We start from the raw sequence: 27,167 nt of genomic DNA, 5'->3' as shown, positions 1-27,167 counted from the left end.
ACTCCAGACTTTTTAAGTAACCTTTAAAAATGTGAAAAAGCATTCTAAGCTGTCAGGGCGTGCTGACCCCTGCACTAGAGCACCGCTTAGTAACAAGTGCAGGCGTGAAATGATCTCTGCTGACAGTGTGCTTGTCGCGAGCCTTGGAAGTGTGGTGAGGAATGTCAGCAGTTAACCAGGCACTGCTAATGATTTAACTCTGCAACGAGTTTCCTGTTAACTGTTCTCCCTAACCTCTGGATTACTTAATTGAAAATTCTTTTGTGATAGTTTGCTGCTCTAAAATGTTTTAATTAGGATTTTCTTGATGCTTCAAAAGCCCAGACTTATAAGATTGCAAAATATCATCTATAAACCCTAACTTCAAACTATCGTGTCCATTAAAAATCTGACTGTACTCTTTGACTCAATAGTTAGTGCTATTAGACATTTGAGCTTATAAAATAAATTTAAACTAATGAAGTACTCTTTTTCATGTATTAGAGCCTACCATAGCATTTTATTTTGAAAACAATTTAGATACTAAATGTTTGAAAACCTCTGTAGTGAACAGAGACTAGGCTGTTTTTCATGTGTTGGTTGTGAGCTGGTTTAATGCATAGTGACATTGAGACCGAGTGGTAAATTAAATGCCTGCAGTACATAAAGCTAAGTATTCAGAGGTTATTATTAACTGGCTTTATCATATTTGAATAAATTAAATAGGACATTTTGCTATTGTAATTATTTTCTCTAAAATTGGAACTGTAATCATTTTCAGCTTCCTAATAAAATTATTTTACGTATCACACTTGTAGTTCTCTCTGGGTACATACTAAATACTCTCTGCTGCTGTTCACCTTGAAGCGTGGCATATGAAGTTGCCCGTTGGAGAAGCAACTTAATTAAAAGTTCAATGCCTGGAAAGCAGAGTATGCACTTGTTACTTTAAATTTAAAAAAAAAAAAAAAGCTCTACTGAAATAGAAGTCACATTCCATAAAATCCAGTGTTTTAAAGTGTGCAATTAAGTGCTTTTTAATATATTCACTGAGTTGTACAGCTGTCACCACTATCCAGTTTCATCAGTCCAAAAAGAAACCCCATACCAGTTAGCAACCATTCTCCTCCCCCAATCCTCTCAGCCCTAGGCAGCCGCTAATCTCCTTTCTGTCTCTCTGATTTGCTTATTGGACATTTCATATCATTGGAATCATAATACGTGGCCCTTTGTGACTCAGTTTTTTTACTTAGCGTAATGTTTCCAAGGCCCATCCATGTTCTAGCATGCAGCAGCACTTCATCTTTTTTTTATGGCTTAGTAATATTCCATTTGTATGCATATAACTCATTTTGTTTATCCATTTATCAGTTTATGGACATTTGGGTTGTTTCCAGCTTTTGGCTATCTCAAATTATGCAGTTGTGAGCATTTGTTTACAAGTTTTTGTGTTGACATATGTTTTTTGTTATCTTGGCTATGTACTAGAGTTGGAAGTGCTGGGTCATATGATAACTCCATGTCAAAACGTCTGCAACCTTTTACAACATTATAAGATTTGTAAGATTGCAAAATATCTTCTATAAACGCTAATTTCAAACTATTGTGTCCATTAAAAAGTCTGACTGTACTCATTGACTTAATAAGCTCACCAGCAGTGTATGTTGTTGTTAGGTGTCATTCAGTTGGTTCCAACTCATAGCGACCTTCTGTACAACAGAACGGGACAGTGCCTAGTCCTGCACCATCCTTACAGTCTTTGCTACGTTTGAGTTCATTGTTGCAGCCGCTTCGTCAATCCATCTTGTAGAAGGTCTTCCTCTTTTTCGCTGACCTGCTGCTTTACCGGGCATGATTTCCTTCTCTAGGGACTAATCCCTCCTGATAACATACCCAAAGTAAGTGAGATAAAATCTCTCCATCCTCGCTTCTAAGGCGTATTCCGGCTGTACTTCTTCTAAGACAGACTTGTTCATTTTTCTGGCAGTCCATGATATATTCAGTATTCTTCACCTACACCATAATTCAGAGGCATCAGTTTTTCTTCGTTCTTTCTTATTCGTTGTCCAGCAATTCCACGTATCTGAGCCAGTTGAAAGTACCATGATTTGAGTCAAGCACGCCTTAGTCCTCAGAGTAACATCTTTGTTTTTTTAACACTTTAAAGACGTCTTTTGCTGTAGATTTACCCAGTGCAGTACATCATTTGATTTTTTTACTGCTTTTTCTATTGGCGTTGATTATGGATTCAAGTAAAATGAAATCCTTGGCAGCTTCAATAGTTTCTCCATTTATCATGATGTTGCTTATTGGTCCAGTTGTTAGGATTTTTGTTTTCCTTATGTTGAGGTATAATCCATACTGTATTGTATAATGTTACAGTTTCCTCAACACTTAACTATTGTCTGTCTTTTTGGTTATAGCATAGCTGTCCTGGTCGGTGTAAAGTCATATCTCATTGTGGTTTTGATTTGCATTTCCCTGGTAACTAATAATGTGGAACATGTTTTCTTGTTCTTATTGGCCATTTGTGTATCTTCTTTGGAGTAATGTCTGTTCAAATCCTTTGCCATTTTTTAACTGGGCTGTTTGTCTTTTTATTATTGAATTATAAGAATTCTTTATGTATTCTGCTTACAAAACCTTTATCTGATAGAGATTTCCTAATATTTTCCCATTGTGCTTTTTATCTTCTCAGTTTCTTGATGGTGTTCTCTGAAGAACAAAAGTTTTCTTTTGTTGCCTGTGCTTTTGGTGTTTTACCTAAGAAACCATTGCCTATTCCAAGGTCACAAAGATTTATGCCTACGCTTTCTCCTAAGAGATACGTTGCATTAGTTTTTGCATATGTTGGCTTAGTCTTGTAGAGGAGTCCAACTTTATTTTTTACATGTGGCTATACAGTTAACTGAACAGAAGATTTCAAAGGGCGTCTCGAGAAGACGAAGTATTGTAATGACATATGCGAAGAGCTGGAGATGGAAAACCAAAAGGGAAGAACACACCCGACGTTTCTCAATCTGAAAGAACTGAAGAAAAAATTAAAGCCTCGAGTTACAATAGTGAAGGACTCCAAGGGGAAAATATTAAATGACGCAGGAAGCATGAAAAGAAGATGGAAGGAATACACAGAGTCATTATACCAAAAAGAATTAGTCGATATTCAGCTATTTCAAGAGGTGGCATATGATCAGGAACCAATGGTACTGAAGGACAAAGTCCAAGCTGTTCTGAAGGCATTGGCGAAAAACAAGGCTCCAGGAATTGACAGAATATCCATTGAGATGTTTCAACAAACGGATGCAGCGCTGGAGGTAGGTACTCACTCGTCTGTGCCAAGAAATATGGAAGACAGCTTCCTGGCCAACTGACTGGAAGAGATCCATATTTATGTCTGTTCCGAAGAAAGGTGATCCAACCGAATGTGGAAATTATAGAACAATATCATTAATATCTCATGCAAGCAAAATTTTGCTGAAGGTCATTCAAAAATGGCTGCAGCAGTATATCAACAGGGAACTGCCAGAAATTCAGGCTGGTTTCAGAAGAGGACGTGGAACCAGGGATATCATTGTTGATGTCAGATAGATCCTGGCTGAAAGCAGAGAATACCAGGAGGATGTTTACCTGTGTTTTATTGACTATGCAAAGGCATTCGACTGTGTGGATCATAACAACCTATGGATAACATTGCGAAGAATGGGAATTTCAGAACACTTAATTGTGCTCATGAGGAACCTTTGCATAGATCAATAGGCGGTTGTTTGGACAGAACAAGGGAATACTGATTAGTTTGGAGTCAGGAAGGGTATGCGTCAGGGTTGTATTCTTTCACCATACCTATTCAATCTGTATGCTGAGCATATAATCCGAGAAGCTGGACTATGTGAAGAAGGATGGGGCATCAGGATTAGAGGAAGATTCATTAACAATCTGCGTTACGGAGATGACACAACCTCGCTTGCTGAAAGTGAGGAGGACTTGAAGCATTTGCTAATGAAGATCAAAGACCACAGCCTTCAGTATGAATTGTACCTCAACATAAAGAAAACAAAAATCCTCACAACTGGACCAATGAGCAGCATCATGATAAATGGAGAAAAGGTTGAAGTTGTCAAGGATTTCATTTTACTTGGATCCACTATCAACAGCCATGGAAGCAGCAGTCAAGACATCAAAAGACGCGTTGCATTGGGTAAATCTGCTGCAAAGGACCTCTTCAAAGTGTTGAAGAGCAAAGATGTCACCCTGAAGACTAAGGTGCTCCTGACCCAAGCCATAGTATTTTCATTTGCATCATATACATGTGAAAGCTGGACAATGAATAAGGAAGACTGAAGAAGAATTGACGCCTTTGAGTTGTGGTGTTGGCAAAGAATATTGAATATACCATGGACTGCCAAAAGAACGAACAAATCTGTTTTAGAAGAAGTACAGCCAGAATGCTCCTTAGAGGCAAGGGTGGCGAGACTGCGTCTTACATACTTTGGACATGTTAGGAGGGATGAGTCCCTGGAGAAGGACGTCATGCTTGGCAGAGTACAGGGTCAGCGGAAAAGAGGAAGACCCTCAACGAGGTGGATTGACACAGTGGCTGCAACAATGAGCTGAGCATGACAACGATTGTAAGGATGGCTCAGGACTGGGCAGTGATTCGTTCTGTTGTGCATAGGGTCGCTACGAGTCGGAACTGACTCAACAGCACCTAACAACAACAACAACATCCAGTTGTCTCAGCACATTCATTAAACAGACAGTTCCTTCCCCATTGAATGGTGTTGGCACCCTTGTTGAAAATCAGGTTGACCGTAGATGCGTGGGTTTATTTCTGGACTCTGTTCCATTGACCTATATATCTAACCTTATGCCAGTACCACAATATCTTGATTCCTGTTACTGTAGCTTTGTAGTAAGGGTTTTTTGGTTTTGTGTTTTTTTATTAATTTATTAATAAATATATAAATAATAACGAATTGGTGTGTTATTAACAATGAATTTATTAATAGCAGTTGGTAACAGAACCCCAGGCCTCAGAAAGCAAAGGGGTAGTTGAAGGGAATCTGTGGCCCGGGATAAGAACTATTTCCTCTTTATTTACATCTTTTTGAGATATATTGTTTTAGGCCCCATTATTATTTATTTGTTCAGCTTCCAGTGTTGCCACTTTAATAATACGGATTTTAGTGTTTCTTTAGGTTTAGTAATGGGCTCCCACTTGACCTCACCATTAAAACGGTGTATGTCTTTAGGCTCATCTTATCATTTTGGTGACAGATTTCAGACATTGACCTGCTAGAGTTCTTTGCATAAATTTTAAACAGATAATTTTCTAGGTTTAATTTATCTTAAGGCATGTAATGTTTCTCTCCCCATCTGGAACTGTGAAGGGTTTTTGTTTTAGTTCTCAGTGAAGTAGCCTGTCATTGGTCACTTAGACTTCTTTTTGAAACTCAGTTTCTGTTCCTCCAGAGATGTAAGTTTCTTAACTCATAGCGTGAAAATCTTTAAAGTGATGTGCGGCAGCTCTGTTAAGGTGAGTTCAAGGTGTTCTGAAATAGGAAGAGCCTTTATTTTGCTAAACCAACCTGAAATGCTCTCCAAATTTGGTTGTTCTTAGACAGTACACCAAGAAGCAGCAGATAGATATAAATTTTAATTGTGTGAGTTAAATTCTATTACTATTATATGTTATTTTCCCTTCTTTAATGTTTGCATAGTCCAGTCTTGATTAATATAGGGACAGGCTAATTAGATGATCCTGGCTCATGGAAGTTTTCTGACTACCTGATAGTTATGTAAGTCTGGTGTGGATAAGCTCATTTTTTTCCCTACTGTTTATTGGCATGCTGTTTATGACTTGAAATTCTGAAGATGAAGATTCATTATTGTAGATTGAGAAGGGATAACAGGTTACTCTTACTCCTCTACTTTGGAAGATGTATATGTTTAAACCAGATCCCTGGTAGCTCAGATGGTTAAGTGCTTGCCTGCTAACTGAAAGTTGTTGGTTCACACCCTCTCAGTGGCTCCGAGGGAGAAGGACCTGCCAGTCTGTTTTCAGAACGATTACAGCCAAGAAAACCCTATGGGCAATTCTGCTCTTTCACGTGGCATGGCTATAAGTGGGAGTTGACTCCATGGGCCTAACAACACTAACAAACTAGATTCCAGGTAGCAGAATTTGGAATCTAAACCTTTCTCTCAGAAATGAAGTTTATGTAAATTATATCTTAGTAAAGCTATTTCTGAGTCCCTGGGTGGCATAGATTGTTAAAAGCTCAACTACTAGCCTAAAGGTTGGCAGTTCGAACCCACCCAGACACAACTTGGAAGACAGGCCTAGCAATCTGCTTCCAAAAGGTCACAGCTTTGAAAACCCTATGGAATGTCATTCTACTCTGCACTCGTGGGGTTACCTTGAGTTCTAATCAACTTAGCAGCAACTAACTACAACAGCAAAGCCATCTATAAAAATGAAGTTTAGATAAAAACAATGACAAAACTACAGCTAATTGAGAATGGCAGTTAATTTAGTTACATATATTTAAGGTTTTTTTAATATAATTTTCTGCATGGTAATTCCTAAGGGGGTACTTGTAGTTTCTAAAACACGTCTGATTATCTTCTGATTACATATGCTTAAACTGTACCAACACGTCAAGATTGTCCAGGTCCCAGTGTGTAATAGTATAACACTAACAGTATGGTATTTGAACATTAAATCTTGAAGAGAAGAAAATTGTATATTGATTGAGTATGATATTTATTGGGTCGTAATGTATTTAAATTTTCTTTAATGCATATGTTAGTGATTGTTTACTGTGATAAAGTGCAAAGAGGTCTTCAAGAGCAATCCTACACAGAAAGAATTACCTCATGTCACTGGTCACTTCTCAATTAAAAGTTCCATTAGCAGATGATTCCTGCTTCTGGTTTGTATAGTGATTGCATTTTATTGCCCGTAAATCAGGCTTTCAAACAGGGAATAAATAAACAGCTAAAGTATGTGGTAATGTCATCTTGAAATTTTTTTTTATAGTTAGAAGCACCTTGGTCCATTTAAACCAATTAAGTTCAGAATATTTATTGAAGCAAATCCTTTATCATATTTGAATTCTATTTGAAAATGGCTCCTTTTTTTTTTTTTTCTTGCCTCAGAATATTGATTTAATTGGAACGGAATGCCTATAAATCAGATTATTTGGTAATATCATGGTTATATATTTTAACATTTTAATTAGCATATTATGAAACTTTAGCATGGTTTGTAATTTTGTATTTTAGTAGAATTCAATGTGTGCTTAATGTATCATGAAGTATAATTTTGGCAGTTAACAATCTTGAATTTTTCTAGTGTTGGAGAAATTTATTCTTTATCATTAGAGGCCTTTTATAAAATACTGAATTTGCTGAGTCGTTAAAACTATAGATTGAAGTGAATACTAGTAATTTAAATTACTGGCTCACAGCTACAGGGTTGCTGTGAGTCAGAATTGACTCGATGATAGTGGATTTGGGTTTGGTTTTTTTGGTTTGGTTCTCAAAATAGCAAAGCTTACCTTTTGTAATACCTTGTTTTAAACGCTATAATTCATTAAGGGTTAATGTAATTGAATTTCTTTATCTGACTGTTACCAGACTAGATGCTTTGATTATAAAGATACATAAAGTTAACATACCTTTTCCCTTAGATTTTTTTTAAACATAATATTTGAATAAATAGTCAGTTGGTCATTCTGTGATACTCAGCAAATTTCACAAGCAAGCTTTCTCTGAGTCTTCCAATTATACAGTCAGCAATTCTTTGTGAGTTTGCTCTTGTTGACATCCAACTTTTTTAGGAAGCAGAAAAATAAAACTAATAATAATGTACAGATGATTGTTTTTGTTTAATTTTACCTTTTCTGAGAATTGTATCTGCGTTTATAGCATTCTGATCACAGTTTACATTCTTTTTCATTAAACAAAAGTATTCACAGATCCGGAGATTTTCCTTCTTGTAAATCAAAGTCATAGTCTTATGTTCTTCTAGTAAGTCCAATTTTATTTCTTTAAAATGAAAAAAAAAAATCAGATTGTGCAGTAAAAATGACAGGTGTATTCCCAGTATTCATTTGATTCCAATTCCTAAATTGTATTCTCGTTATAGTTTTAGCCACCCTAAGATATTCACAAAAGTTCTTTCTGCCCCTGAATTAAACAGATCTTGCTTACTATTGAGATACTCCTTCACATTTATATTTTAAGGACTGCCAGACAATAGTTAAACATCTGGAATTGGTCAAAAGAATGGATCAGTATTGTATAGAGACCTTTTTCCAAACCATGTTAAATTGTCACAGGCTCTTGCTGGTCCAGTTTACCATTTGCTGCTTACCTTCGCCTGGCCTTTATTTGTGCAGTAAGGATAATAAATACCAAAAAATAAAACATAGCCCATTTAAGTTCTTTTATGCTTTTAAGTATTCATTTAGATTTAGTAAATTTAGCTTTATGAAAAGCAAACCAAGTGAAGTTATGTATTGTTACTCTTCTCTCCTAAAGTTGAGATCATCTTTTGGGGGCAGCTGTAGGTAGCTGAGCTCAGGCTTTATGGTGAGACAAACCAGGTTGGGACTGCTGGTTCTACCAACACGGATTTGAGCAGAGGAATGACATGATCTGAATTATGTTTTAATGTGTCTCCTTGGCTTTAGTGTTACAGATAGCTTAGATGAGAGTAAGGACTCAAGCAGGGAGACCAGTTGGCGTACTCTAGTACTACATATTGAATAATGGTAGTGTCTTAGCCCTGCGTAGTAGTGGTGGTGAGAAGTAGTTGGAATCTGAAGGAAGGTGCAAGAGGATTTGCTAGTGAGTCAGGTGATGGGATATGAAAGACAGAGAGAAGTTAAAGGATTTTAGTCTGAGAATTCGAAGGGTGGACATGTCATTAACTGCAATGGTAAAGATTCCGGCAGGAGCAGACTTAGAGAGGGTTGATGAGACGTTTGGTTTTCCATGAGTTTGAGATGTCTATCAGACGTTCATTCAGGTGGAAACTTTAGATAGGCAGTAGGATTTGTGGTAGATCTTGAGTTCAAGGGCCAAGTCTTGGCTGAACCATCAGTGTTGAAAACATGTAAGCCATGAAACTGTTGCTGTCGCCTGGGGAGGAAGGGTAGCTAGAGAAAAGAAGAGACTTAAGAACTGAACCTTAGAGCATTCCAAGATTTAGAATTGAGTGAATTAAGGAGAATTTAGCAAAGAAAGTTTAGGAGAAGTGGCTAGAAAGGTAGGGAGAAAACCAGTTAATCTTGGTAGTATTGTGGTACCAAGTATCTTGGATGCCAAATAAAGTGTTTCAAGGAATAAAGAATAATAAACAGCGTAAGATGCTACTAACAGGCCAAATAAGATAAGGACTGAGAATTGACCATTTCATTTAGCAGTGTAGACAAGCAGTTTTCGGCAAGGGTTGGAGGCAAAAGCCTCACCTCGTAGACTGAAAAGAATGGGAGCAGTATTTTATTAAAGTTGTCTTGTTAAAGCTGAAAATATTCGTATCCTGTACCCTATATGTGTAGGCATATCCCAACAGAAATGTATATATATATTCACCAAAATAACATGTGAAAGAATGCTTGTAAAGCAACACTATATAGCCCCAAACTGGGAACTACCCAAATGCGCATCAGAAGTACAATGAATAAGTAACCTGTGGTATATTAATGCATATTAATGCAGTAAAATAGTATGCAGCTACTGAATGAAAAAACTACTGCTGTACATAACAGTATGGGTGAATGGCAAAGACCTAATGTTGAGTAAAAGAAGCCAGACACAAAAGAGTACATGCTGTGTATTCCATTTATATCACGTTCAAAACCAGACAAAACTGTGTTGTTGGAAGTCAGGCTAATGATTACCCTTAGACAGGTAATAACTGGAAGAGGGCACAAGGGGGCTTCTGGGATGCTAGTGATAATCTATCTTGGACTAAGTGCTTTTGTATGAGTGTGTCCTCTTTGTGAAAATTGAGCTGTACACTTAAAGATGAGAAGAAATAGCAGCGTGCTTGTATATTGTGAAATTAATGTAGAAGAGAGGGAACAATTGCCGGAACAGTGTCCTTGAGAAGGCAAGAGGGTCTTTTGCACAAGTAGAGGGGTTGGCATAGGCAGTTCACCCAAGAAAGAGGGAGGAAAGAGTATGGGGACACAGCACATTTGGTGAGTGAATGTGGTTATGAGAGCACGTGAAAGGTCTTTCCTGTTGCTTCTGCTTCTCAGTGAATTAGGGAGGTAAGATCATCAGCTGAGGGTGAGTATGAGGGAAGAAGGATTAGAAGTTTCAGGGTAGATGAGGAGAATGGAGAGCTAATAGATACAGTAGTTTTCAAAATGTAGTTCAAAGACCAGCAATATCAGCATCTCCTGGAACTTGGTAGTAATGCAAATCTTTGGGCTCCACCCAGCCCTGCCGAATCCAAAACTCTGGTCCTGGGGCTTCAAGAATAGACATTTTAACAACCACTTAAGGTGATTCTGATGCATGCTAAAATTTGAAAATCACTGGACTAGGGAGATGTAATAGTATTGCCAGGTAGCCCTAAGGGCTCACTTGTGGTATCTTAAAATTGAAGTGAGCATAAGGTAATTACGAGCCCAAGAGACAGAAAGGGCCACATAAACCAGAGACTACATCAGCCTGAGACTAGAAGAACCAGATGGTGCCCAGCTACAACCAATGACAGCCCTGACAGGAAACACAACAGAGAACCCCTGAGGGAGCAGGAGAGCAGTGAGATGCAGACCCCAAATTCTCATAAAAAGACCAGACTTAATGGTCTGACTGAGACTAGAAGGATCCCGGTGGTCATGGCCCCCAGACCTTCTGTTAGCCTAGGACAAGAACCATTCCCAAAGCCAACTGTTCAGACACGGATGAGACTGAACCATGGGATAGAAAAAGATGCTGGTGAAGAATGAGCTTCTTGGATCAAGTAGGCACTTGAGACTATGTCGGCATTTCCTATCTGGAGGGGAGATGAGAGAGAAGAGGGGGTTAGAAGCTGGCGGAATGGGCACGAAACGAGAGTGGAGGGAAGGAGTGGGCTGTCTCATTAGGGGGAGAGCAATTAGGAGTGTATAGCAAGGTGTATATAAATTTTTGTATGAGAGACTGACTTGATTCGTAAACTTTTCACTTAAAGCACAATGAAAATTTAAAAAAAAAAAATTTTAAGTGAGACCGTTTAGCTTGGTTAGTAGTTTTTGTCCTATCACATGTTCAGCTGCATGGGTATAGGCAGAGTGTGGTGTAGAGTTAGATCTAACCGGGGTGGTGCTTTGCCAAAAAAATGGGAAAATGAGGGATAAGTGTATGTGTCTTAGTCTGGATTCTCTAGAGGAGCAAAAGCAGTGAAGCGTATCTATGAACACAGAGACATTTATTTCAAGAAGTGGCTCATGCAGTTGTGGAGACTGGCAAGGCCCAAATCCGTGGATCAGGTGTCAGGCTGGAGGCTTGTCCTGACTTACATGGTTCCAGGGGCAGACAAACCCAAAATCGACAGGGCAGGCGACAGGCTGCTGGCTCACTTCCCGAGAACCAGAGGTCAGAGGATGACAAGTCAAATACAGAATCAAGAGAGAGCGAGCTTTGCCAGAGCATTCATATATATTGGATGCAGGCCGCACCCCCAAGGAAATTCCCCTTTCAACTGATTTGCTGTTCACATCAAATCACAAAATGGAGAATGATTACATAATCTCTGCCAACCATTGAAACTCATGCCCTCGCCAAGTTGACATATAGCCTTAACTGTCACAGCCTACCCTGTCTCAACTTGGCACCCTTACACATCTCCTTAAACCATACATAATCTTTAAATAAAGACAATTATAAAGTCATACTCACACCTAACATGATACAACTAACATGTATAGAACCAAAAACACACCAGCCCTGTTTACATTATTAAAATGCAATAAGGGAAGGAAGAAAACAAAAATATTTGCTATATATGTATATGCACACATAACAAAAGAAAGAAGAAGTACTCAAAACAATTACAGTCCTAATTTCTTCAGCTTCTCACATGATCGTAGCTGGCATTTAGAACTACCTTCTTCCACCACCCATTCTGTATTCCCTTTGCCCTCAGCAAGCACCGCAGCTAGTCGTGCTTCTTTGCCTGGGGGGTGACCCAAACATTCATTCCTGAAGGATCTGGGTCATTAGTAGTCACATCAGAATTGGGTTGCTGTAGCTTTCCATTCGCTTTAATCACAGGGGATGGTAGTACTAAGAGATGTCCTAAGGGATCTCCTGTATTCCAGGCATACTCTTCTTTACCTCTCTTATGTAATATCAATTCAGTTTCCTCTTGGTAATCAGGATCAGTCACACCAACCAACCCCTACAGTAACTCCTTTCGTTGTCTGTTGAACCAGGTGCATGAGGAGCCCAAAGCGGCTGGCCAGGCAGCATTTTTAACTTCCAGTTCAGTGGAATCATTGTCGTGTCTCCTGGTGGGAGCATTCCTCCCTTTGGAACTAAGATCTCTAGACCCACAGAGCATAGGGTCGCAGGGACGGGAAGCAAAAATTTTGTGAGTGGTTGACTAGGGGTAATAGTGAGTGCTACCACTTCCATTTCCAGCCCTTGATTCCTGGGCCTGTGAATTCTCGCTATGGCAGAAACAGCACCATATGTTGAACACTGGTTTAGAGCATATACAACCTCCTGGAGCACATTGCCCCAACCCTGCAAGGTATTGTCACCTAGCTGATGCTATAATTGGGTCTTTAGAAAGCGATTCCATCATTCTCTCAAGCCAGCTGCCTCAGGATGATAGGAAGCATGGTAATAGGCAGTGAATTTCATGAGCACGGGCCCGTTGCCACACTTTATTTGCTGTGAAGTGAGGCCCTTGATCCAAGGAAATGCTGTGTAGGATACCATGACAGTGAATAAGGCATTCTGTAAGTCAACAAATGGTAGTTTTGACAGAAGCATTGCATGGAGGGAAGGCAAATCCATACCCAGGGTAAGCTGTCTATTCCAGTAAGAACAAAATGCTGCTCTTTCCATGATGGAAGCGGTCCAATGTCATCAATCTGCCACCAGGTTGCTGGCTGATCGCCCCTAGGAACAGTTGCCATACTGGGGACTCAGTGTTGGTCTCTGCTGCTGGCTGATCGGGCACTCAGCAGTGACTGTAGCCAAGTTGGCCTTGGTGAGTGGAAGTCTGTGTTGCTGAGCCCATGCAAATCTCCATCTCTGCCACCAGGACTGCTTCATTCATGAGCCTGTAGTGACAGGAGTGGCTGGGGAAAGAGTTTCCACAAAATCTGTCATCCTATCCACTTGATTGTTAAAATCCTCCTCTGCCGAGGTCACTGGTGAGCATTCACACAAGACATAAATATCTCCACTTCTTCGGCGCTTTCTGAGAGGTCTATCCACATGCCTAGTCCCCATACCTCCTTGTAACAAATTTTCCAATCATGTTCCTTCCAAGTCCCTGACCATCCAACCAAACCATTGGCCACACACAGCCCTTGAATCAGTATACAGTGGCACTACTAGCCATCTCTCCTTCTGTGCAGAATGAGCAACCAGGTGCCCTGCTCAGAGCTCTACCCATAGGAGGATTTCCCTTGCCACTGTCATTCAAGGAGGACCCAGAAAAGGGCTCCAGTGCTGCTGCTATCCACTTCTGAGTGATGTCTGTATATCGCGTATAACCATCTGTGAACCAGGCAACTGATGATATGAAACTCCCCATGAGGCCATAGGTACAGACTAGGAGAAAGAAGGTAATGTGACAGGAGTGGGAAGCATGGGGACTTGGGCTGCTTCCTTGTGTAAGGTTCTTGTGCCTTCAGGTCCTGCTCGAGCCCAATTTCATATATACCACTTCCATTTGTTAAAGGAGTGTTGCTGTACAGGTCTGACTTTACGATTCTGTGGGTCAGACAACACCCAGTTCATGGTGGGCAACTCAGGCCGCATAGTGACTTGGAGGCCCATGGCTGAGTGTTCAGTCATCACTAAGACCCAGTAACAAGCCAAACCTGTTTCTGAAGAAGAGAGTAGTTATCTGCAGAGGATGGCAGAGCTTTGTTCCCAAATTGTAAGAGTCTGTGCTGTGATTCACCAGGAGGGCCTGCCAAAGGCTCCAGACAGCATCTCTGTCTGCCACTGACACTTCTCAAGAACCATTGAATCAGCCAGGTCATACAGCCCAAGTGACAGAAACGCTTGCACGGAGCTTGAACCTTTTGCAGATCCTTCTCTTGTTCTGGGTCCCCCTCAAAACTAGCAGCTTTTTGAGTCAGTTGATAAACAGGCTGAAGTCACGCACTCAAATGAGGGATATGTTGCCTCCAAACTTCAAAGAGGCCCATTAAGCATTGTGCCTCCTTTTTTGTTTTAGGAGGGGCCAGATGTAAGAACTTAATCTTCATTTTAGAAGGAATAATCTCAACACACCCCACATCTCTGGACCCCTAGAAATCTCACTGAGGTGGAAGGCACGGAATTTTTGTCAGATAATTTCCCACCCTCTAGCACACAAATTTTTTACCAATAAGTCCAGAGTCATTGATACTTCTTCCTTACTAGGTCCAATCGGCATAATGTCATCAATGTAATGGACCGGTGGAAGAGACAGGCGATCACAGCCCCTGCTAACTAAATTATGACATAGGGCTGGAGGTTGATGTACCCCTGAGGTAGGACAGTGAGCACATCTTACTGGACTTGCCAGCTGAAGACAAGCTACTTTTGTCAGTCATTTGAACCCAGAATTGAGAAAACAGCATTGGCCAGATCAGTAGCTGCACACCAGGTACCAGGAGTTGGATTAATTTGCAGTGAACCCACGTCTGGAACAGCAGCTGCAGTTGGAATCACCACCTGGTTAAGTTTTTATAATCCATTGTCATTCTCTAAGATGTGTTTTTTCCACAGGCCAAATAGGCAAGTTGCATGGGGGTGTGTTGAAAATCACCACCCCTGCATCTTTCAGCTTCTTGATAGGGGGACCAATATCTGCAGAGTCCCTCCAGGAATATGGTATTGGTTTACTATTTCCCTAGTTAGGGACAGCTCTAATGGCTTCCACTTGGCTTTTCCTACCATAATAGCCCTTACTCCACGTGTCAGGGACCAATATGGGGATTCTGCCAATTGCTTAGTGTATTTGTTCCAATTATGCATTCTGAAGCTGGGGAAATCACTGCAGGATGGATTCAGGGACCCACTGGACCCACCGTGAGATGAATCTGAGCGGGGACTACATTAATAGCCTGACCTCCATATGCCCCCATTCTGGCTGGTCAGCCACAGTGACGTTTTGTGTCTCCTGGAATTAGTGTCAGTTCACAGTCAGTGTCCAGTAATGCCAGAAAAGTCTGATTATTTTCCCCAGTGAACAGCCACTCTCATAAAAGATCATAGATCCCTTTGGGGAAGGCTGGGAGAAGGACTGACAGTATAAATTTGTGGCCGTGTAGTGGGGTCCTGCCTCGAGGGAACCCAGTTTCCTCTTCATTCAGAGAGTTGTAGGTCTGTGAAGTGGCTCAAGTCGGGAACTGATTGAGGGGCCGTGACACTCTGTTCTGGTGATTCAAGTTAGCCTGCCGTTCACTTGACTTAGAATTCTCCCACTTACACAGTTCAAGTAAATATTTAGTAGATTTTCCATCTGTTTCACTCCAAGGGACACCCTGACTATGTAGACAACGCCAAAAGTTCTCATTACTGCTTGGACTGTGCTGTTCGTTAGGGTAACCACGCCCACCTTGTCTTTGGCAATTAAGTGCTGCCACATGGACCCTACCACCCTGGGGTCCAGTCAGCCCCATTGTAGTTAGGTGCCTAAATTTGGTTAGGGTAATTCCCACTGTCAAAACTGACTTAAATAAAATAGCAATCACAGCAGTCTTCAAGCATGCTGGGACTCCCTTCGAAAACTTGTTCCTCACTGTTGTGGTGAACCGTGTGTCTTCTAGGCACTACATGGTTGGGTCTGTTAAGTCCAACCTAAAAAATCTAGCATGCCAATTTCCGTAAGCCTTTGGACACCTTCTTCTACAGTATACAAAGGCAGTCCTGGCATTTCAACTTAATGTAGGCCACCACTTAATCAGTGCTTTATGAACCAACCAAATAAACTATTAGATCCTTTTCTAACTTCCTGAACTAAAACACTGAAGAATCTGTGCTTCGTGGGCCTGTAATAGGCCCATATCAGTAAAGTCAGACTGATCCAACTTTATGTTTCTTGCACTGTTTCCCTCGTCCTTAATATGTTTTCCAGGTTTCTGTTCGTATATATTAGAAAAAATCAGATTGTCCTTTTAGAGTGTAATGTACCCCCTCATGATCACACTTTGTACTTCACCTCTTGGGGCTCACTGAGACTTTAGTTGTAGGTCTAGAAGCAAAAATGGGTGGTGAGTCCTGGGGACATTTAGAAATGTCTTATGAGGCATCTGCTTCCCACAATGCCCCAGGTGATACCTCAGACAAAGACTCTTCAGGCACAGCTGGGTTAATCTCATGACATGAGGGTTGAAGGGACAGTGGTTTTTACCGGTGGTGTGAGAGTATAAAAGCGAACAGTCACTAATTGAGAGTGCTGCAGAGGAATCAAAGAGTACGTAGTACAGACCATATTGGCTGGAAACTAAGTGAAAATAAGGACAGTGCTACATTATACGGAATAGTCAGAAATAGTACTGTATTTTAGATATGCTGACAGAAGAAAAAACCTGCATCGGACTTACTGAAATTAAAAATATTTGTGGGTCAAAGAAACTGAAAAGACAACCAACCACGACATGGGAAAAAATATTTTGAAAATCATGAAATAAACTAATTTTAAAATGGGCGAAGGATCTGAGGGACACACACGTTGTCTCAGAGGCGGTCCCGAGATCCCGAGCAGCCACAAGCCTACTAGGATGAGGACACCAACCTGGAACGTCAGTCCCTCTGCGGGTGCTATGTCCGTCTTATTTGATGGAGTCACACACATGAGATGCTCACAAAATGTTGGCAAATGAAAGCCATTTAATTACTCATTGAAAACAACAGGACCAGTTCTGTGGTGAGTCGTCCCCTGGCTCAAAAGCTCTCCAGGCAGAGATGGAGATTCTTGTACATGGGCCCCTACCTGGCACTGTAGTTGGGGGACTAGGAAGGCCTCCCCTAGTCGTCGTCGTACTCCAGGGGCTGCAGGACCCTGGCACTGTAGGTGGGGGACTAGGAAGGCCTCCCCTAGTCGTCGTCGTACTCCAGGGGCTGCAGGACCCACTGCCTGGCATTTCCAGCCTGACCACCAAAGGAGGGGGCGGTGGGCATACTGGCGCCAGAATGGACTTGGGTCTCTTTACTCCTGCTAGTTGTCGGGCTTCGGGGTGGTGGTGGTTTGTCCTGAAGCCTAAAAATGCTAAAGGACTGTCTCCTCTCAGGATCTGAATAGACAGTCTCAAGAAAAGATGGATAAATGGCCAGTTGTTATTAGTTGCCAGAGAGGCGGTTTGGACTCGTGGCAACCTCCCATGTGCAAAGTAGAACTACACTCCATAGGATTTTCAAGGCTGTGACCTTTTGGAAGCAGATTGCCAGGCCTGTCTTTTGAGGCACCTCTAGGTGGGTTTGAACTGCCAACCTTGCAGCTGGTAGTCGAACATTTAACCATTTGCATCACCCAGGGACCACAAAATGGTCAACAAGCTCTTGAAAAGTCATCAGGGAAATACAGATCAAAACCGCAATGAGATGTCACGTCACACCCACTAGAATGGCTACAATCAAAGTTTTTTGTTTTTTAAAGTAACAGGCATTGGTAAAGATGTGTAGAACTTGGGTTTCTTATACACTACTGGTGGGAATATAAAATGGTGCACCCCCTTTGGAAAACTGTGTGGCAGTTCCTTGAAAACCTGAACAAAGTTTGACCCAGCAAACATATGTCCACGTAAAAACTTGTATTCAAATGTTCATAGCAGTATTATTTGTAATAGCCAAAAGGTAGATACTATTCAAATGTCTGTCAGCTGATGAATGGATAAACAAAATATGGCATATCCATACACATGGAACGTTGCTTGGCCGTAAAAAGGCATGACGTACTGATGGTTCTAGTTTAAGAACAGCAAAGGAACGTTAAGGTGAGGACAGATGTACATTGCCTTCTTGGAGTGCCAAGGTCTCAAACCCAGAAACTTGGGAAGCACAAGTGAAATCTGGGCAGTTCTACTTACTAGGGATTTTGGGCACCTTCTACAGAGAAGAGGATCCTGGAAAAGATGCTCTGTGAAAGGCCTTACCAACTTGCAGGTGTGGTGTTTCAGGATTTCCAAGACAAGTTACTGAAGTATTCCTTTTCTTTATGCTTAGTAACGCTTAGGACGTTTAGTGAGCTGATGAATGAATAGAGTTAATACCTACAGAGAGGCTGCTGTGCACTCAACATTGTGCTAAGCACTTCTGTACCGGGGAGATGTGAGAGTGAAGATGGCCTAAAAGAAGTAGGTGACCTGTGGGCTCAAGAAGCTTATCTTCTTGTGTGGTAATAAATGCGTATGAAATATATGGAACACTCAATGATAGCACTGATTTTTAGTTTAGTATTAGGATATCTCTATAGACAAAAGGGTTAAAGGACTTTGAAAGAATAGTAAGATCTCTGGGATAGGACTATGACAGTAAAACATTCAAAAATGAATTTGAAGTATACGTTATTTTATATAACCTGATAAGTCTGAAAAAGGAATAAATAGTTTTTCAAAACTAATTCATGAATGCGGAATTCTGGTGCGTAAAGTAGTCCCCGGCACGTAATTGGAACATAATAAATATTTGTTAAATGAATGAGCACCAGACGTTTTACTTAAGACTCATGCATTAAAGATTAGTTGTCTCCTGCCCTAAAGGAGCTTATAGTTATAAAAATTGTGAGTAGTCCCAATTGGGAGACCATGTTTTTTAGTTCCCACTTACTATTTCTGGAACACAACTATTAAAAAGCATATAACTGTTAGTATCCATCTTTCTTATTTTACATTTTTAATTTTTAAACTATATTTGCATGGTCTGAAATAATTAAAATTATCTTCTTGCTCAGCTAGAGTGGCTTGAAAGCAAGATATCATCTCTTATATAGTTTTTAGATTAAGTTATAACTGTTCACTTTGGAACTACCTAAAGATTGATAGAGATGCATTTGAAAAGCATTATTTTTTTTTATTGATTCTTAATGTAGTAAATTACTAAAGTTATTTGGCAGCAAACAGAAATGGCCTGTGATGTGGCTCACATTTACTCTCCTGATAACGCCACAATTTGCATTAATTGCATTGCGACTGCACTCACTTATATTAAAAGCCTTCTGCTATAATCAATCCTTTTTATTTCAAATCATTTTGGCACAATTTCTAGCTATAAACACTCATAAAAGACAGACAGCTGAAAAATATGTTACAGGTTTTTTCAATATACCTATTGCTATTTTTTCATGACAAGTAGTTATTGATATGCTTCTAGGAACAAGCATGGTGCGACTCGCCGAGAATTAAGACCGATATGAAAAATGTTAAGTGGATTATTTTGCATAAAAAATAGACAGTTTTTGAAGTTGTATAATTAACCTGTGTTTAGAAAATACCTTGATTTATGCTTACATTTGTATCGCAGTTGCATACATTATGGAAATTTAATTTATAATCCATTTAGCTGATGCAGTCATAGTTTTTAGTGCTGTCGTTTATTAGTGCTTGTGTATTAAATGCTCTAAAGGTTTCAACCTGCCTTATGTAAAAAATTATACCTGTGCACTTACATTGTATGAGTCACAGCAGGATTTCTGTTTAAAATTCAGGTAGCTCTGGTACGTTTAACAGATTTTTCTGGTTTATTGTTAGTAGTGCAGAAATGGCAAACAATGACCTTATATATTGAACATCAAATGATTTACACTTCCAGTTTACTTACAAAAGTCCACTGTACAAATGAGGGCTTTTCTTCAATATCTTGAATCAATCATGTAGTTTTATGCAGAATGTTCTCCTTGGCTTTGAACTCATTATTCATTTAGAAGTAATACCATTTATAAATGCTCCAGGTTAATAGTATTAACCATTCTTAACTGTAATTTTAAAGAGATTGGGGCTTTTTTGAAACAACTCTTTCTTTAGATTATCAGCAGATGACTAAATGCTAGTCAGCATTTTACTACATGTTTTCTCATTAAGAAGTCCTTTTTTGCCGTCTTTCAGAATTAATTGGATAATCGTTAGTCTTCAAATCAGAAATAAAAACACAAGGACATAACCCTTCAGTTTACCTGGCAAAGAACATGTATAATCTTAGGTGGAGGGGAAACGTTATGTCGAGTGTAGTTAACAGATGGTGAACCTGAGTGCCTTAGATTAACTTGGGGGAAAAAAAGGTGTTCTTTAAAATGTTGGCCAGTATTCTGGAAATTAATTTTACTTGTTTGTCAAATAATATATGTTTCATAAATGTGTGTGTCTCAGTATAGTGTACATTTATAAAATAGTTAAATATACAATATTTTATTCATTAAAAAAATAAAGAGGACTCAACTAGTTAAATCTACATATGCCCCTTTTTCAGACACGTGGCATATGAGAGTTTCTGTCTCTGTCTTTTTTCTTTTTATGTTAGACATATATATCATGTTTAAGCACTTACACGTTCCTGCTGTAAGAACTTTGTGGATTTTTAATGGATTTCCTTATCCATTTCCATTTTTTAAAACTTTCTGTCATAAAAAAGATAGGAGCTTTACTGTTTCTGACCAACACATAGTTACAAGAAACTGATGGACACCCTGCTCTCACAAAGGTAATCTTGAAATTTTAAAACAAGAAGCTAGTGGCACTGTAGATACCGTATCTTTACACAGATGACACACGCATTGTATGTACTTTTTTTCTGCCAGCCACGCAACCTTCCTCCCCCTGTATATTATCTTCGTAAGCGCGCTATGCCTTTTTTTTTTTTTTTACCTGTTGCTGACTTCAATTTCTGTTTCTGATCACAGTTGCGAGGTGTACAAGGAGCAAGACTCCTTTTATAGGCCTACGCTCGCAAACGTGACTATGGTGACTTACGGTCATTGATCAAAGACATTGACACACTAAGAAGACATAATTAAACTATGAAATGAGCAGACCTGACATAACCTAATGTGTTACTTAAGACGATCTGATAAGGTTTTTGGATTCAACTGTTGAGCTAATGGGCTATAATTATCAACTTAATAGAAACAAACACAGACTTTGCACTGTTTGTTTTCCTGTTACTGGGGGACTACCAAGCTGGTTTCATGACTTCCTGATGATGGCTTATACCTTTATTACATGGTTATGATCAAAAGTAACATTTTTGGACTATTTTTATACATATAAGCAGGAGATTAAAGAAAATGGCCAGAGTGAAAGAAAACGAACGGAACGATATGATTTTCCTAGCTTGGAAGGACAGGTGAACGAGGCTGAAATTCACTCCTGAAAGTGTCACGAGACAAGCATGTCATGTGCTGTGCCATAAATGTACTTAATTTCATCATCGCATTGTGTGTGTGTGCGTTATATGCAAAAGAACACGGTATTTACTTTTAGAAAAATGTTTAATAGCTATTTTCTAGTTTTCCTCCAGTTGTATTAATGAGTGAGTCTTTAAAATTTAGATTTCATGTGTGTTCTGACCATTTTTCCTAATTGGTAGTTTAGGAGAAAAAGGGAGAAACTCATTTGAATGCATAAATTTACTCATTAAATGTGTAAATGTGTTTGTTTAAGAATCAGTTCTTTTATAGACTACCACATAGAGAGTATAGTAATCAAATACTCCCAATTGCGATGGAAGCTATAACTGTGGAAGGAATTCACTCCAAGGTTGAATGATGCCACGTAGAATAAAAATTTCTCATTTGCGGGAAAAATTGCAGAAGTATATTTGCAGCTGTTCAGGTTGTTTACTCTCGTACCAGTTAGTTCACACAGATCTGTTTACTCCCGTACCAGTTAGTTCACACAGATCTGTTTACTCCCGTACCAGTTAGTTCACACAGATCTGTTTACTCCCGTACCAGTTAGTTCACACAGATCTGTTTACTCCCGTACCAGTTAGTTCACACAGATCTGTTTACTCCCGTACCAGTTAGTTCACACAGATCTGTTTACTCCCGTACCAGTTAGTTCACACAGATCTGTTTACTCCCGTACCAGTTAGTTCACACAGATCTGTTTACTCTCGTACCAGTTAGTTCACACAGATCTGCTTACTCCCGTAGCAGTTAGTTCACACAGATCTGCTTACTCTCGTACCAGTTAGTTCACACAGATCTGTTTACTCTTGTACCAGTTAGTTCACACAGATCTGTTTACTCTCGTACCAGTTAGTTCACACAGATCTGCTTACTCTCGTACCAGTTAGTTCACACAGATCTGTTTACTCTTGTACCAGTTAGTTCACACAGATCTGTTTACTCTCGTACCAGTTAGTTCACACAGATCTGTTTACTCTCGTACCAGTTAGTTCACACAGATCTGCTTACTCTCGTACCAGTTAGTTCACACAGATCTGTTTACTCTTGTACCAGTTAGTTTACACAGATCTGTTTACTCCCTTACCAGTTAGTTCACACAGATCTGTTTACTTTTGTACCAGTTAGTTCACACAGATCTGTTTACTCCCTTACCAGTTAGTTCACACAGATCTGTTTACTCCCTTACCAGTTAGTTCACACAGATCTGTTTACTCTCGTACCAGTTAGTTCACATAGATCTGTTTTACAAACTAAAATCTCACACGTTAGCTTATTTGGATGTGGTTAGGTAAATGGCCTCTTGGTTGGAAGAGCAACTTACAGTTTACAGTTTGCTGGATGAATGTTTAAAACAGATTAAATAAATTGTTTTTATTTTGGTATTCCTTGAGTAGCATAAAAGCATTCATTTTAAAACAGTAGGTTAAAGAGAATTTGAATACATCAAAACATATCTTCTAAAGCATAGCTTATTGTAGTAGCTTGTAAAGTGGAGGATAGTCCAGTCCTCGGCTCTTCTTTGTTTCTCTTCCTACCTGTGTCACACAGTCTCAAGTAAAGAATACAGCACCGCATCCCCCTGAACAAGAGAGATGTTCATAATCACCTGTGCCTCAAGTTCTCTGTTACCCAGAGGGAGTAATTACTTGATGACTTGTATCTCTTCTTTTTAATCTTACCATTTCATAGGATCAGTGTAAATATCTCTTGGCAGATTAGAGGTATTCTAACAAAATGGCATTTGTAGAGAAAGGCCACATGTCCCATTGACTTTTGGGTAGGAATCACACTTACCTTACAGTTACAAAATTTTCCAAATGGGCCAAACGAAAGTGAGATAGTTTATGACAAGTGCTTAGCACAATGCCCATCACATAGTAAGCATTCGGTAAATGTTGTTTTTAGGTGCTGTCGAGTCGGTTCCGACTCATAGAGGCCCTACAGACGACAGAAGGAAACACAGTCAGGTGCCATGCTGTCCTCACAATCCTTGCTATGTTTGAACCCGTGTCTGTAGCCACTGTGTCAGTCCATCTCATGGAGGCTCCCCCCTTCCTCTTCTTCACTGACCCCCTATTTTACCACGCATGATATCCTTCTTCAGGGACCAATCCCTCATGGTAAAATGTTCAAAACACTTGAAACGAAGTCTCGCCATCCTTGATTCTAAGGAGGATTCTGGCTGTACTTCTTCCGAGACAGAATTTGTTCATTCTTCAGGTTGTCCGTGGTATGTTGTATATTCCATATTTTTCGCCAAAACCATAGATCAAAGACATCAGTTCTTCCTTGGTCTTCCTTATTCACTGTCCAACTTCAATAAATAGTAACTTTTATTTTTATAAGAAAACTTCTGACAAGAAAGAATGATCATGGCTTCCAAGTCAGTCATCTCTAAGAATAAAATAATAAGGCTGCTTTTTGAAAACTTCACATCACATTCCTGATTTCTTGTTGCACTTTACATCCTTAGTCCATAGGAATATTTATAATGCTAGGCAAATGCTTGACATTATTGTGGAAAACATACATAATTTTACTTTCTGGCTTCTTTTGCTGTTTGATCAAGTTAAAACTTAGATTGTCCTTAATAGCAGTACTCACCAACAGTTGATTTAATCCAGTATCATTAGTCATCATGGAAGTGCAAATTAAAATTACGAGATAACGCATTGCACCAATTAAAATGACTGAAATTAAAAAGACTTAACAGTACCAAGAATTGGTGAAGATGTAGAGCAGTTAGAAACCTCATACATTCCTGGTGATAGTGAAAAGTAATATTTCCATCTTGTTAAACAGCTTGGCAGTGTTTGATACATTAAACATACACCTGCCTTGTGACCTAATAATTCCACTTGTAAGTATATACTAAAGAGAAATGAATACAGATATCCACACAAAGACTTGTACATGACTGCTTATAGCAGCTGTCTTCCCCATAGCTCCAAACCAAAAACAAGTTGAATGTCCATCATCAGGTGAGTGATGTTGTCATTGTTGTTAGGTGCTGTCTAGTCGGTTCCGACTCATAGCGAACCTATGTACAGCACCATCCTCACCGTTGTTGCTATGCTTGAGCCCATTGTTGTAACCACTGTCAGTCCATCTCGTTGAAGGTCTCCCTCTTCTTCGCTGACCTTCTATTTTACCAAATATGGTGTCCTTCTCCAGGGACTGATCCCTCCTGATAACATGTCCAAAGTATGTGAGATGTAGTCTCACCATCCTTGCTTCTGAGGAGCATTGTGGTTGTACTTCTTCCAAGACAGATTTTTTCGTTCTTTTGGCAGTCCATGGTATATTCAATATTCTTCGCCAGCACCACAATTCAAATGCATCCATTCTTCTTCCAGTCTCCCTTATTCACTGTCCAGCTTCCACATGCATATGAAAAAAGGCAACTGTAAACACCATGGCTTGGGTCAGGTGCACCTTAGTCTTCAAGGTGACATCTTAGCTTTTCAACACTTTAAAGAGGTCTTTTGCAGCCAATTTGCTCAATGCAGTGTATCTTTTGATTTCTCGACTGCTGCTTCGGTGGGTGTTGATAGGTGAACGTATTTGGTATATTCGTGAGTGGAATACTACAGAACAAATAAAAAGAACAGACAGTAACTTAAATGAATCTCAAGATGTTAACAGAAGACAGATATAAAAATGTATATACTGTATGTATAATCCCATTTATGAAGCTCTAGAACTGGCAGAATTGATCTATATAGTGATAGCAGTCACAGTGGTTAGCCTGGGTGGGAAGAGGATATTGACTGTGCAGGGACACCAGGGAACTTTCAGTGAGGGGGAATGGTCATTACTGGGTATAAGTAAATGTAAAAATTCTTTAGCTGTACATGTAAGATTTGTGCATTTTACTGTATGTAAATTATAATTTAAATAAACACAGAAAATAATTGTACCTTGGCAATCCTTAGAAAGAAGGTAGGTGAAAAGGTATAGTAGAAGGATCATTGAACTGGGAGTCAAGGAACCTGGGTTTTGATACCAATTTTGCTACCTACTAACTTAATATCTGGGCAAGTCTTCAGAATTCTAAGTGCCAAGTTTTTTTTCATTTTACAGGTATCAGGAAACCACAGCCTGTAGGCCAAATCTACCCTGAGCTAAGAATGATTTTTGCATTTAATGGTTGGGGAAAAAAATATTCAAAAGAAGAATAATGTTTTGTGACGTGGGAAAATTATAGAAAATCCAAATTTGTGTCCATAAATAGCTTTATTGGAACAGTGCCTCATTCATTCATTATGTGTTCCTTGTGACTGCTTTTGTGTTCCACAGGCAGAGTTTGGTATTTTTGACAGGTGCTGTCTGGCCTGCAGAGCCTAAAACATTTACTGTCTGGCCTTTTCCAAAAAAAGTTTGTCAACTTCTATTGTGGTGTGAAGTATTTGACTCTTAAATGTTTATTTTGGCACTAACATTCTAGGACGTCAGCTCTGAAATTCTTTGATGATAATCTGTTCTGGAATTTTCCATACATTGAATGCATCCATTGAATACTGAAACTCTGGCCCATTGAATGGTATGTGGTCACCAAATACTAGCTACCATCATCCTTCTCATTATTAGGATGAAATAAATCTGCTATCTTAGGATTCTGCTAAACATCAAAATGACCATATGTTCTTTTATTTGGGGAAGGAGAAAAAAGAGTTTATATCAAATGCTAATCATTGTTCATTGTTCTCATTTGAAGGCTCTCTATGAAAACATGCTGGTGGAGCTGCCTTTTGCTAGCTTTTTCCTTTCGAAGTTGCTTGGAACTAGTGCAGATGTGGACATCCATCATCTAGCTTCATTAGACCCTGAGGTATATAAGAATTTGCTCTTTCTCAAGAGCTATGAAGGTGACGTGGAGGAACTTGGGCTGAACTTCACTGTGGTGAATAATGACCTCGGAGAGGCACAGGTAAGGAGAACATTTGGGAGGGTCTTTTGTTTTTCACTCCTTTACCAATTTAATTATTAATTCTGAATTTTGATTAACAAGGTAATGAGAAAGATATGTACTGTAGTATGTATATAAAGGTATATACTTTATACTAAACGCGTTGCCATTCAGTCCATTGGCACTCCTAGCAGCCCTACAGGACGTAGTAGAACTGCCCTATAGAGTTTCCAAGGAGCACCTGATGGGTTCGAACTGCCAGCCTTTTGGTTACCAGCTGCAGCTCTTAACCACTACACCCCCAGGGTTTCCATACTACATACTAAGTATTATTGTATCCTTTTGTGTGAAAGTGTATTTTCTTTATAGTATTTGAATTATTGCACATTTTAGTTAGAATGAAAAGCCCTTTCTTAAAGAATTATAGTTGACCCAATCACAGATTTTGTACTTGCAGACTGGCCTACTTAGGAAAATTTATTTGTAACCCAGATAAAGTTCTGAGACAAAGTTAATGCTCGCAACGCTTTGATGGTCATATGTGGACATGGTCCTAACCTGGGCCTTCCAAGGTCATCAGCTTTTCCTGGTTTAAAATTACCTGCATATTAATTAAATATATGCTTAATCTTCAGTCAAATCACCACTGAAAATATATTGACCCACACAAGATATTCCTTAACCTGAACCCCCAGATTATAA

General features: G+C 39.5%; 1 protein-coding gene across 2 annotated transcripts in view; it reads left to right on the top strand.

Moving 5' to 3' along the window:
• The window catches only part of UBE3C (ubiquitin protein ligase E3C), a 200,002-nt gene that overhangs the window by 129,519 nt on the left and 43,316 nt on the right, over positions 1–27,167 (top strand). For both annotated transcript variants that reach the window (XM_049863367.1, XM_049863366.1), the window contains exon 19: positions 26,274–26,486. In XM_049863367.1, the coding sequence (XP_049719324.1) occupies positions 26,274–26,486 (213 nt within the window). The remainder of the gene's footprint in view (positions 1–26,273; positions 26,487–27,167) is intronic.

The sequence above is a fragment of the Elephas maximus genome, chromosome 20 (genome assembly GCF_024166365.1).
Source record: "Elephas maximus indicus isolate mEleMax1 chromosome 20, mEleMax1 primary haplotype, whole genome shotgun sequence".
In the NCBI taxonomy this organism is placed as follows: Eukaryota; Metazoa; Chordata; class Mammalia; order Proboscidea; family Elephantidae; genus Elephas; species Elephas maximus.
Note: the sequence above shows the minus strand (reverse complement) of the source record. Positions and strands in the feature narration are given on the sequence as shown.